This window comes from Pristiophorus japonicus, chromosome 8, assembly GCF_044704955.1.
Source record: "Pristiophorus japonicus isolate sPriJap1 chromosome 8, sPriJap1.hap1, whole genome shotgun sequence".
NCBI lineage: Eukaryota > Metazoa > Chordata > Chondrichthyes > Pristiophoridae > Pristiophorus > Pristiophorus japonicus.
In genome coordinates, this window is record NC_091984.1 from 113,287,360 (window position 1) to 113,301,577 (window position 14,218).

The window sequence follows — 14,218 nt, forward strand, 5'->3', positions numbered from 1 at the left end:
TAATTTCAATTAATTTTAATTATGTGAGGTGTGTTTTTATTTTTTGTTGTGTTTAGTGTGTTTGCTTTTTTCCCCTCATTAATAGCAGTGAGAACTTGTAGATACAGAGTTCTCATTGCTAATAATGAGAATACTTTTTACCTGATTGGTTGTGCAGTCACACATGACTGCACCTTCTGTGTGGGAACCTGGAGGATTGGAGTGCGCTCCACAGTGCGGGAAGAGAAGGCCCCCCCACCGGAATCTCAGACGCCTCCGGGACCATCAGGTAATTTTGTAAAAATTCTCTAGTTGGAGGCGTTGATCCTAAAGAAGCTTCTGACCGGAAATTCGGGGCCAACGTATTTCTGTCCGTTCAGTACGTTAAGTTTTTCTGTTAACATAAACTTTGATACAGATTCTCTGTGTTTTCCAGGGTATTATTTGATGAGTGCATTATTTTGGGGGGTTTTTCGGGCATTATTTGATGAGTGCATTATTAGCACCCCCAACCATTAGTGTGACGATCCCAGCTGATTTTACAGAATAATCTTAATTTGCATAACATGGGCAAGTTCCCACCCTATATTGGACATGACACAGGGAACTCAAAGGGTGGCTGCTTACATAAGAACATAAGCAATAGGAGCAGGAGTAGGCCATATGGCCTTCGAGCCTGCTCTGCCATTCAATTGATCATCAACCTCAACTCCACTTTCCTGCCTGATCCTCATACAGTATTAAACTATGCAAAATTCCAAGAGGCACAACTGCAGCAAAGCCATTTACTGTAAACTAATATTTTGTAAGCTATTGCTGGAAAACTAAAACCAACTGTATGAGTCCATACAGACTCACTTCAACATCACAACAATCCAGATGACGTGGTTACAACCAATTCTACTAGTTTTGCACAGTGCATGTTCAAAAATGACTTGGTCATGCCATCTAGAGCTTCACCATTACCAGTATTCTGCTGGGCAAATCGAGATGAAGTATGGAATATTCTACTGAAGAATGATTCCCCTCGAGTCCAAAAATCTGTCTATCTCAGCCTTGAATATACTCAGAGACGTAACAGAGAATTCCAAAGATTCACAACCCCCTGAGTGAAGAAATTCATCCTCATCTCTGTCTTAAATGGCTCACCCCTTATCCCGAGACTGTGTTCCCTAGTTCTAGACACTCTAGGCAGGGGAAACAACCTCTCAGCATCTACGCTGTCAATCCCCTTCAGAATCTTGTATGTTTCAATGAGATCACCTCTCATTCTTCTAAACTCCAGAGAGTATAGGACCATTCTACATAATCTCTCCTCATAAGTCAGCCCTCTCATCCCAGGAATCAATCCAGTGAACCTTCAAAGGTTATAAGGGGATTGTTAAATTTAATGGTAAGTGGCTGCATATGGGGATAAAAGTGTTGGTAGCAATAATGAACGCTGCTAAATATTTTTATGTATCTGTTTAAGCCTTTGCAAAAATTATTCAGGTGGCAAAAATATCTGTCAAAACCTAGTGGCTTGTATGATAAATGTGGAGGCAGAAAACTGAGTTTGTAGTGAATTGATGGAGTAGTGCAACCCTCCAAAGCCCATGTTGGATGGCTGCCAAAGTGGAAGTGGTGTCGGATTTCATCACACCGAGGTGAAACTCTGCTTTCCACTCAAGAGCACCATCCCCACCGTACAGTATTGCAGCATGTCTGGAAGGAGGCTGAGGAAGGCAGCTGGATTGTGCACTTCGTTGTTAAAGTCACTGACTCCCCTGGATCAATAATGCCTGTTAGTTGTCGGTGTCCTTGCAGTAAATAGTGCAGCTCTGCATCTAGCTGTCTCCTGACCTGGAACTTGTGGTCATTGTCAGGGTTGGGAGGTTATTGGCAGGTGGATGCAATCTGTCTCTGGCATCCTTCCATTGCTCCTCTTATTTCTCTAAATAAACATAAGTAAAAGGGATTCCCATTGGGAAACCCATTATTCCAAGATTGTGGTACATCAAAAAATGGTGGAACCAGAGTACTTGGTAAATAGTCTCCTGAACAACACAATAAAAACAGGAAAAAAAGCAGAAAACAAAAATTCATCAAAAATACTGTGACAAATCTTCCCCAAGGGCTCTTTAAATGTAGTTCTGTAGATAGCACTCCCTGACAGCCCTGGGTACACATTTTATATGGGCAGATAGATGACTGAACTCTGTACTGGCATAAACACTAGGAAATTATATTGGCATCTAAATAACATCTCCGAAGGCTAAGTTTATTATAATTAACTGCAAACATTGGCACCAATATAAAGCCCAACCAGCAAATTGGATGGGCCACTGTAACTGATCATTCATCCATTTTTTTCCATTGATTACACACACTTTACTCTCATTAATTGGATGTAGCTGGTTGGACAATCTAAACTTCTGAATCTTCTGCTCTGTAGAAATTTATCAATATATTTGCAAGACTTCATAATTGCCTTTATACAATCAGTATGGAAACTACAAATTTTGGATTCGATACACACATCAACAAATGAACATTATAATCTGGATTAGTTACAGGAATGAAAAAATAGAAGATCTGGCCACCTTGATTTTCTGTCTACATTAATCCTGTACTGTACCTTTCTATTTTGCTTGTACAAGCTGGTAAATAATGTTCTGTCCTGTAGTTTGAACAGCTGGCCTATTTATGGATGGAGAGACAGAAATCAGGAGGAAACTATAGTCGCCACAGAGCTCAGACAGAGAAACATGTCGTACTATGCGTCACCTCTTTGAAGATTGACCTGCTAATGGATTTTTTGAATGAATTCTACGCTCACCCTCGACTGCAGGTTATAAAGAATATGTCTACAAATAACATAGTTGTCTATTAAAGGAAGGAGTTTAAACTAAATACAGTTGAATCTTTCATTATGTTTAACACTCTACAACAGTTTTTCGATATGGCTCACGGTGATGTCCCCTTGCAACTACATTTATTAGCTTTTATTTTATTAATTGTAATCAAGGAATTCACTGTTTTAATGTATAAATCACAAGAAATGCAATTACATTTTATATGTTTGAAGAGTGAGAGAACATTTTTATATTTAATTTTGGCATGTCAGTATTTGAATTTATGACATTTAATTAAACCACTCATTTTTCTTGGGGCCTTTTAACAGTACACCAGATTATCCAAATTTATTCCCCAAATCACAAAATAAAATATTACACAAATATACATTTGGATTTTAGTAATATTTTCACCTTGTATAGGGATTAAAGATCATGTGGGTGATTTTCCATTTTAGCGATCACTGGTTTACTGCCATTATATGTGGTATAGCTATCTAAGCTATAAATGTAATTTTTGCAGTGCTTACACAGATGGTATTGACTTATGTAGATTGTAAAGGACAGTAAATCATAACTCCCATTAATTGGATGTAGCAGATTGGAAATTCTAACCTTCTGAATCTTTTGCTCTCCGGAAATTAATCAATATAACCTTGCAAAACTTCATATTTTCCAAATATTTTTGTGGTGTATGAATCTGGGGTGTAAGTTGCACTATAAACTTAACCTTTTCATCAGTAGTGAAGAGTTAGTGCAATAAAATTCAACTTTTATTATCAAAAATACTGTATAGCAGTGAAGATGTGTTTGGAGGCATCAAGAATCAATAAAGGTGAGTGCCAAACATGATATTGAACACTGCTTTATCTGCAATAAATTCCTTGGACATTTTATAAGAAATAGAGCAACACAAATAAATAATGACAACATACAGCTTTGCATTGGACATTCAATTCTATTGCATAACAGCACACCTAAAAGAAACAAACTCAGTATTCTTGATATGTAGGATACATGAATGTACATAATTTTTTGAGCAGTCATTTGTTATTTTTGAGAGAGATGAATGGCACCTAAACATTTTCTGAAATGCAAAGCAAATGGATATCAGTTCTTTCATTACTAACGAGGCTTATTTTCCTTTCAAAATTACTGTTTTGTCGTGGTAGCTTAACACTCACCCAATTTACAACATAGCTTTAAAGGAGTTGAAGCTCTAACATAAACGAGCCATCCAGTACCAGCTGTAAGATTGTTGCCATACATTATAAAACAATTGTTGTTACAAATGACAAAAAACTACAAGAAAAATTACAAAAATATTGAACTTATTAAGTACAAAATATTTAACCAATATGTTAATTATAGATTCATATTAACAAGTGAATCAATAGTAACTGAGAAATGTAAAATATATTCATGAGTATAAAGAGGGTTTCCCCTTATATTTTGCTTACGCTAAGGAATGGAAGAAAATATACCCTATATTCTGCTAATTGCATTTATAAACTTTCATTTTTCTTACAGGATTACTACGTAGTGATCCTTTGTCCTACTGAAATGGATTTACAGGTTCGAAGGGTGTTGCAAATTCCAATGTGGGCACAAAGAGTAATTTACCTACAGGGATCAGCTTTGAAGGACCAAGACCTCCTGAGAGCTAAGTAGGTGTACAGTGACTTTTCCTTTGTACTAATCAAACCCAAAGTAACATAATATCAGTTTCAGGCAGGAGAAGATCGTCAATCGATTTAGTCCACCTTTCCATCGTATTTCCTTGGTGCATTTTTAATAACCATAAATCTTATGGGCTAGAACCTCCACTTTTTTTGCATGCTTAACACCCACTTAATGCCCATTTTACCACTGAAATGACATATAACGCCCATATATCGTGCATTTTGGAAAAAAATAGAAATTGATAGGCAGTTTTAGGAAACTTATCGCTGAGCGTTACTTTCTCCATGCGCTTAATGCCGGGAAAAAATATTACCGCCCGCCCACTATTTTTGGGCGGAATCATCGGAATGAGCGAAATCAACGCTCATAATATCGGCCAGCGTTACTTTCCGCACGGAATTAACGCCGAGATTCAATAATACCGCCCGCCCACCTTTTTTTGTCGTAAAGAGCACATTTGGCGTAACTAACACCCAAGAGATCGGCCACCGTCACTTTCACCACCTCGCACACATATCGCCCACAATATCGCTTGCCCAAAAAAACGCCCAGAAAAAGTGGAACTGTTCTGAACAAACGCCAGCGGTGTGGCTGGCATTTTTAAAATTGCAGGTCGCTTCATTCAAAAGGCTGCCTCAACTTCAGGGGAAGTTGACTCTGGAGGTGAAGTGAACATCTCAACAGACATATTTTCAGACTCTGGACTATTGGGGTTTTACTCCAGGTGTATTTTAGTGAGGAAATCATTGTTTCTGATCAAGCACTATTATACTTTCAATGCAATGGGGCCACCAAACAATAACTGTGCTTAAGCAGCGCTTCAAATGTCTTGACCAGTCAGGAGGGGAGCTACAATACAACCCTGAGCAAGTAGCTAAATTCGTGGTCGTGTGCTCGATGCTGCACAACCTGGCTATCAAGAGGGGCCAAGAATTGCCAGAAGGCACTGATGCTCCACCTTATGAGAGAGAGGAAGAGGGCAACAAGGGGCTGGACGCTGACCTAGGGCCAGACAATCAGGCTGGCTATGCAACCATGCCCACGACCCCCTCCAGACCACAGGAAAGGGCCCATGGTGGCGATATAGCTGCAAGACTCTTACGTGAGGAGCTGATATCGGAAAGATTCGCCTGAAAGAGGGTTGATATGAGTGACAACGCTGACACACTGCTGTGTGTGTGTGCAGCTCAGACATCAATGGTGCCCATCATCTTGGTGCCAGTTAAAGTTTACGTTGATTGAAGTTAAGTTTTATTTAACCCTTTCATGTTAAGGAATCACCAGTGTGTAACGGTCCAGCTATCTGAGACAATGCGCAACTATGTTCAATAAAAATTTTTTTATACCAACATTGGTCTGAAATCATAAGTATCAAAGGCAATAACACACAACCCCTGCCCACATCACACTTTTTCTACCATTGACATCAATCAAATGTTCAACATGTCCAGCAACACAGAATACAAAGGCAAAGCAGGAGGGTGGTCTCCAGCCCCCATACATTGAAACAAATTGCATACACCCAGATGGAGATATAACACAGCCATCACCTGCGGACATACGCCTCACTTTCCTTCCCCCCTCCCCTTCTCCTCCCCACCTCTACCCCTTCACCTCCTCATTCCACGGCGCCTGGCCGAGGAGCTCCTCAGGCGGTGCCTCATTGGGGGGGGGGGAATGAAGGCAGATGCGGTCGTTGCACAGGTACGGGAGCAAGGGGTGCGGAGGGGGCAACATTCTCCGATGAAGAAGCAGGATATTTGTCCTTGCTCTCATCTGTCGTTCGCAGTGGTGGTGTGGAACCTAGGGGTGGAGTGCCATGCTCGGGGACCACTGGGAGGCCTGTGCCAGCAGTATTCCTAGCTATCGCTTCCAGGGACTCCGCCATCGCGGAATGTACTCGGTCATGATGGCCAGCTGTCGGGATATGCCCCCCAATGCTTCGATGAGCTGGTCACCAATGTCTGCAGTCCTCCTGGACAACTGTACCATCTCTCCGCTGTCATGTGGTGCTCGTGGAACAGGCCTGCCGTATCCACGAGACCTCTGCGGGGTCGGCGCCGTCCTGGGGACAAATGGGGTGCCTTGTCGCGAGGTGCTTGGGGCCGGTACCTCCAGAGTGGAGGCGGGAATGACCAGAGGACCACCAGATTGCCTTGGGGTGGAATGGCTTCTGGAGCATGGCGATGCAGGTTTCTCGAAGTCCGCACTCTCATCCGTGGAGAACAGACCCAGTGGATTGACGGGCAAGAATCGAGGCTCCTCAGCACCAGATGTTGGATCGTGCGGAGTGTTGGGCCCCGCGCCCCCACTCTAGTGATCTCTGGTCTCTGAGGACTTGCCTTGGGACACGCTGCTGGCTGAGCTGCAAAATACAAATGAGGTTATTAGAGGAGAAGGGGGTGCTAGGGTCACAAGGTGATTCCAGCGCTACACACAGCATATGCACGACAAAAGCACCATCGCTCTCAAAATCATCGCAGACATCACATTTCATGACCATCAACACATTTGCATTGCAATGATTTTCATTCGGGCAGCATTATTTCTATGACAATTTTAGAAATCATCTATCACATATATGATTGTTCAGATATGAGTGGGTGTGGCATCTATTGACCACATCACGCAATGGTGTAAGCTTTACTCACGTGGCATCACTTCAGGGTCTGCAAATGCATCCGTGGCTGTCCGGGGTTGCTTCCCCAGCGGGTGTGAGCACCCGCTCCTCCATGTCAGTGATGTCGCAGATGACTGGTGGCCCCCCACCCATTCGCCTCTGCACAGACCTCATCGTCGATAGCTTCTTCTGTAAAAGGTGACAGGACGACATAGCATGAGATCATTGCGTGATATCATTGCTTGGTAGTGCCACAGAGACTGATACAACACATAACCGACAGATGTAATCATGATTATTATGAAAATTATCATTCTTTACCTAAAGACGTACACCGTGACCGCAGACTTTGAGTAAAACATTCTTGGTAAAAGTGAAAGACCTCACATCTGATGATAGTCACTCATGACTGTTACAAATCAAATTATATAAATACATAAGTACATGTAAATCAATGTAATACTTACTGTTGCTCATCCCACAAGGTCATTCCATTGTTTGTGGCATTGGTTGCTCTCACTAACCTCGTTCGTTGCGGACAAGACAACCTCTGCTATCTCGGTCCATATCCTCTGGTAGGCCTTTGAGGTGGGCTTCCCATGCCCTCCATGTGTCAAATCACCCCTGCGTAACTCAATCTCCTGCAGGAGGGAGGCATTTACCTCGTCCGAGAACCTCCTCAGTCTTTTGCGCCCTCCAATGTGCTCCTCTCCCACCTCACTGCACTCTCCAGCATCAGTCTCCACAGCGTGCTGTGATGCCTCCTCCTCTCCCTCCATTATAGGCCAAATTCAGATAAATATGTGGCTGTTAACAGCTAATTTTTCTTTCCCTACTTGCTGTGAAGCTCTAAAGTCTGCCTCCTTTCTCCCAAAGCAGCCACACCACACCCAGACACGCCTTCAGACCCTCTGAGCTCCCTCTCTCTGTCTCCTCTTCTGCGCATGTCATGATGACCCTTGACCTCCTGAATCGCGGGAATCGAGCGTTACCATGCCGTTGCTAAGGATGGCCGCACTTTAAGGCAGAAGGTCAGCGAGAGTTAACGCTACCGCCCATTTCATATCACTCGTGGTAACGCCCATTTTCAAAGATGGAGACTAGGTGCTTTGAGAATGGGCGAGAAGCCGGTGATCTGAAAACCCTTTTTTACTGCCCACACCAGAAATAATGCCCATTTTTGGGCGAAAAGCACAAAAGTGGAGGTTCTAGTCCCATTTGTTGACTAGATCCTGTCTAGTTCCTTCTTAAAACCCATTAATGTTTCTTGTTCTACCAACTGTGCCGACAATCTATTTTACATACTTAACCACCCTTTTTGTTAAAAAAAAGGACCTCCTACATTTCTCATTTATAGTCCATAATTTGTAAATATGACCCTTTGTACCAAAAACTCTATTCACAGGCTGAAAAGCTTACTTAAATTGAATTTATCCAAACCTTTCCTAATTTTAAAATCTTCTGTCATATACTCTCTTGGTCTTTTTTCAAGAGAGAAAATACCCAGGGTGAATACATTATTCGCTTAAGTTCTGAAACCAGCTATGTTAGCCCTACTTTGTAACCCCCCAATAACTAAATATACATTTTGACATAAAAAGGAAAAGAAAAATAAGCAGACCAAAACAGTACACAGTTCTCCAGATGTGGTTTCACCAGGACCAAATACAGTTTTAAAATTACCATTCTCGATTTATATCTAATATCTTGTGATATGCGTCTAACATTCTGTTTGCTTTTTTATCAGCTTGGGAACATTGTCCACTAAACCCCACGATCTCGTTCCTTTTCTGATACCTCTAATCCATTCCCATTTAACACATAATCCACATCAACCTTCCCTCTGCCAAATCTCATAACCTTGCATTTCTCCATATTAAATTGTGTCTGCCATTTCTCTATCTACTGACTGAGCTTGTCAAGATACTCTTGAATTTGTGTACATTGATATTTTACAATTGCCACTGCTCCCAACTTTGGAAACAATTCCTTCTCAATCATTTATAAACTGATAAACAACAGCAGTCCTTATATTGTACCTTTTGGAACTCCACTGCTAACTGTTTGTCAAGCAGATACCTGTACCCCCTATCCATGCAGTGCTACTCATTGTTGTCTACCAATCAATCACTTGCCAGTCCATTTTAATACATTCCCATCTATACCAATGAGTTTGAACCTTATGTAGTAGCCTATCTGTTCTGTCTATTTTAGGCAGCATCTCAATTTTATGATCTTATGCATAGCTTACCTGAATATAAAGTAGCTAACCTATAGAAACTTTGAAAATGTTTAAAGTGCTGGCTAGAATTTGTATACATAAATAATTATATTCCGTTTTCAATCTTTCTCAGCCACATAACCTATTACTAGAAATCTGCAGGAACATTTTTCAAAACTAATGATCACTGTACTTTAGACAGTCAGAATAGTAAGCACAGTTCATGATATACTTTCTCTGTCAGAAGTGTGAAGTGGGAAAATGACTCCTATAATGTATTTGGCATAATAGGATCTATTGCTGCCATGGTTCAATGGGAAGATGCTTGATAGAAAGCTATGCAATACAGGATCTACTATATAATTAATGAGGGCCTAAGTGATGAATTCACAAGTGAATTAGCAAGGTCTAGCTCATGAATAGAGTAAATTTCATATTTAATATGCCAGTATACATAACATGAGCCTATTCAACATTTTGATCAATCATACCATACACCTTCATAATGTTTTTTGTCTGTTGTGACAATTAACTGCATCATCCCTGTCGACACTCTCAATTTTCTCCTCCTTTTTGGTATTGTCCATATTTTCCGCCCCTCTGGTTATTTTCTACTTCTGTTACTCACCAATAATATTATACAAAACCTTTCTCCTCAATTGCATTTTTCCCCAGTCACTTTCCACCAAAAATTCCACCAAGTTACAAAAACAATTCTTACAGATACAAGCGGTACAACAGTCCCTCACTCACCCGCTACACATACTCCGAAAAATAACATTTTATTACAAAGGCCCCAGCTGGAGTATTGTATCCAATTCTGGACACCACGCTTTAAGAAGGATGTAAAAAGGTTTTGGTGCGGTTGCAGGAGAGAATTACTAGAATGGTTCCAGGGATGAGAGATTAATTATGTGACCACAAGCTTAACTGGACCAGCCACATAAATACCGTGGCTACAAGAGCAGGACATGGATATTCTGTGGCGAGTGCTTCACCTCCCCACTCATCTCCACACTCAACTCCTCACTCCCCAAAGCCCTTTCACCATCTACAAGGCACAAGTCCCGAGTGTAATGGATTACTCTCCACTTGCCTGGTCGAATGCAGCTCCAACAACACTCAAGAAGCTCAACACCATCCAGGACAAAGCAACCCGTTTGATTGGCACTCCATCCACTACCTTAAATATTCACTCCCTCCACCACCAGCGCACTGTGGGACATCTACAAGATGTCCCACAGCCAAACTCTACCACCTAGAGGGACCTCATGTTGTCTCTGATTATGTTACCAATCATCTTAAATCTGAAGGACAAGGACAGCGGGCACATGGGAACACCATCACCTCCACGTTCCCCTCCAAGTCACACACCATCTTGACTTGAAAATATATCGCCGTTCCTTCATCTTCACTGGGTCAAAATCCTAGAACTCCCTTCATAAGAGCACTGTGGGAGTACCTCCACCACATTGACTACAGCGGTTCAAGAAGGCAGCTCACCACCACCTTCTCAAGGGCAAATAGGGATGGGCAATAAATGCTGGCCTTGCCAATGGTGCCCACATCCCAGGACCGAATAAAATAAAGACTGGAGAATCTGGGGTTGTTCTTCTTAGAGCAGAGAAGGTTAAGAGGGGATTTGATCGAGGTGTTTAAAATTATTAGGTAGAGTAAATAAAGAGAAACTGTTTCCAATGGTGGAAGGATTGATAAGGAGAGGGTGCAGATTTAAGGTGATTGGCATGAACAGAGGCAACAACAGGAAAAACTTTTAATGCAACAAGTGATAAGGATTTGGAATGCACTGCCTGATAAGATGGTGGAAACAGATTCAACAGTAGCTTTCAAAAGAAACTTGGATAAACACTTGAAGGAGAAAAACAATGAAAAGATATGGGGCAAGAGCCGGGGAGTGAGACTAACTGGATTGCTCTTTGAAAGAGCCGGCGCAGACTTGATGGGCCGAATGACCTTCTGTGCTGTACTATTCTATGATTTTATGATTCTATAATAAACGCAAGTGTCAGAATCCTACTTAGAAACTTGGTTCCAACAGCTCATGCTCCACAACAGCATTGGTGAGGCCACACCTGGAGTATTGTGTACAGTTTTGGTCTCCTAACCTGAGGAAGGACATTCTTGCTATTGAGGGAGTGCAGCGAAGGTTCACCAGACTGATTCCCGGGATGGCGGGACTGACCTATCAAGAAAGACTGGATCAACTGGGCTTGTATTCACTGGAGTTCAGAAGAATGAGAGGGGACCTCATAGAAACATTTAAAATTCTGACGGGGTTAGACAGGTTAGATGCAGGAAGAATGTTCCCAATGTTGGGGAAGTCCAGAACCAGAGGTCACAGTCTAAGGATAAGGGGTAAGCCATTTAGGACCGAGATGCGGAGGAACTTCTTCACCCAGAGAGTGGTGAACCTGTGGAATTCTCTACCACAGAAAGTTGTTGAGGCCAATTCACTAAATATATTCAAAAAGGAGTTAGATGAGGTCCTTACTACGAGGGGGATCAAGGGGTATGGCGAGAAAGCAGGAATGGGGTACTGAAGTTGAATGTTCAGCCATGAACTCATTGAATGGCGGTGCAGGCTAGAAGGGCCGAATGGCCTACTCCTGCACCTATTTTCTATGTTTCTATGTTTCTATGTTTCTATCTCTCATCCTGAAACACAGGTTCCCATCCTCCCTCACATTTCATGATCTCAGCACAACCAACTGATTCCCCATGTTCAGAGGCCAATGTAAACAAACAAACTACGCAACCATAGGATTCCGCCTTAGATGGGGAAGACTAAATTCCTCAGGTGTCACTTCTTAGCTGGGATTCCACGCATGTGTAAATGAATGCTCCTTCATGTAAGCAACAATTACCCTGACTCCAAAATGCACACGTGCAGGAGTATATTCCCACAAAATTAACTTTTTGTTTGTTTATTTATGCAGAGAACTGTGACTAGAAAGAGAGAGGGTGGGGGAAGCAATGGGAGAAAGACTTTCTTAATGGTGAGAAGAGCCAGGGAGATTCCTTTGGAGCTGCAAGGAAGGGGAGAGATACCTCTCGATATAGGTAAGGGGCAGCGAAAGAGACCTTCTGAGGACCCTTTTTGGAGCAGAGCACAAAAATGTTATACAGCTAGTGGAGACAGAGATACCATATTTGGCAGTAGAGGAGAGAGTGAGATGCCTTGTTGAGTGGGATAAGAAGATAGAGGATGAAGTACCCTGGCATGAGGGTGGAGAGATAGTGAGAGAATTGTTCAGGGTGTAAAACTCTTGCTGAAAAGAAATGAAGAGAGACTTTGTTGATCACTAATGAGTGGGTAGGGGCTTTGCCAGGTTAGGGAGGGAAAGTAGCTGTCTGCACTCAACAGGGTTCATGTTGTAAAATGATATATCCACCAACTCACCATGAGCAACACCACTGGAAATCCAATAGTATATAATTAAAATTCTTAAATATATACTCTTAACTATTATTGTTCTGGTTGCAATCTATAATATACCCTATTTTATAATAATAAAGAAAGAAAAACTTTCATTTATATAGCGCCTTTCATAACCACCGGATGTCTCAAAGTGCTTTCCAGCCAATTAAGTACTTTTGGATTGTAGTCACTCTTGTAATGTGGAATTTCCGCACAGCAAGCTCCCACAAACAGCAATGTGTTAATGACCAGATCATCTGCTTTAGTGATGTTGTTTGAGGGATAAATATTGGCCAGGTCATCGGGGATAACTCCACTGATTTTCTTAGAAATATTGCCATGACAGAGCAGACGGGGCCTCGGTTTAACGTCTCGTCCGAAAGACGGCACCTCCGACAGTGCAGCACTCCATCAGCACTGCACTGGAGTGTCAGTCTAGAGTTATGTGAAGCCACAACCTTCTGACTCAGAGGCAAGTGTGCTACCCACTGAGCCACAGCTGAACCCATTGACTAAATCCTTTAACAATAATGCCGACATGCATTAGCTGCATTGGAACATTCTGGCGACTGATATCAATTGTTGTTTCAAATGAAAAACATTTGAAAATTGAATAAATCTTCCCTCACAAATAACACATTGGTTAATCTAGGAAAAATAACTGATTCATAAGGTGTGATCTCCAGTGAGTTCTCGTTTCCAGGTTCAGCTGATGGCTATAACCTACAGAAGCTTAGTTGTCATGGTTTATAATCAAGATTCCTGCCATGAATCACATCTCTGTGTTCATATCTCTGCACATAACACACACTAATACACACTAATTTAAACTAGCATTAATGTAACATTTAGACCGCTAAAGTAACATGTATGTTAATATTTGTATTTTTCACTTGAGATCTGCTTGCATTTTTATCATCAGTATTATTTGCAAATATACCAGTGAATACATTAATGATTCTCAAATATCTGTCTTCCTTTCAATCTTCAACCCATGTCCTTAAATGCTGCCTTCCTTTACAACGGGAACTTCTGATGACTTCATTCAGAATGGATGATGCTGAAGCCTGTTTTATCCTTAGTAGTCGATATGAAGTTGACAGGACAGCTGCTGTAAGTTGCATTTATATAAGATTGAAATTTATCATGCATTTTCCAAAAAGAAAGGAGTCATGGGTTAGAACAGTCTAAAATCAGCCAGAATATAGACTTTCAGCTGAATAAAACTGGCCTTTTCTCATCGTTCTTAGATTAACCGTCTCTACTCTTTGTAATTCAGAATGCACAAAAATGATGCAACAGTGTAAACGTGCATTACAATCCAGATTGGTAAAACATTCATATTTGGTGCAAAATACTCAGATATTCAAGGCATTTTCCATTTCTTTGTCAAACAATAGTGATGTAGTGATAAGAACGGATCAACAATTGCAATGCAAAAT

The 14,218-nt window shown here is 41.5% G+C and overlaps 1 protein-coding gene across 3 annotated transcripts in view; it reads left to right on the forward strand.

Moving 5' to 3' along the window:
- The window catches only part of LOC139268148 (potassium channel subfamily T member 2), a 1,179,460-nt gene that overhangs the window by 558,236 nt on the left and 607,006 nt on the right, over positions 1-14,218 (forward strand). For all 3 annotated transcript variants that reach the window (XM_070886186.1, XM_070886187.1, XM_070886188.1), the window contains exons 10-12: positions 2,645-2,809; positions 4,344-4,480; positions 13,826-13,889. In XM_070886186.1, coding sequence (XP_070742287.1) covers positions 2,645-2,809; positions 4,344-4,480; positions 13,826-13,889 — 366 coding nt within the window. The remainder of the gene's footprint in view (positions 1-2,644; positions 2,810-4,343; positions 4,481-13,825; positions 13,890-14,218) is intronic.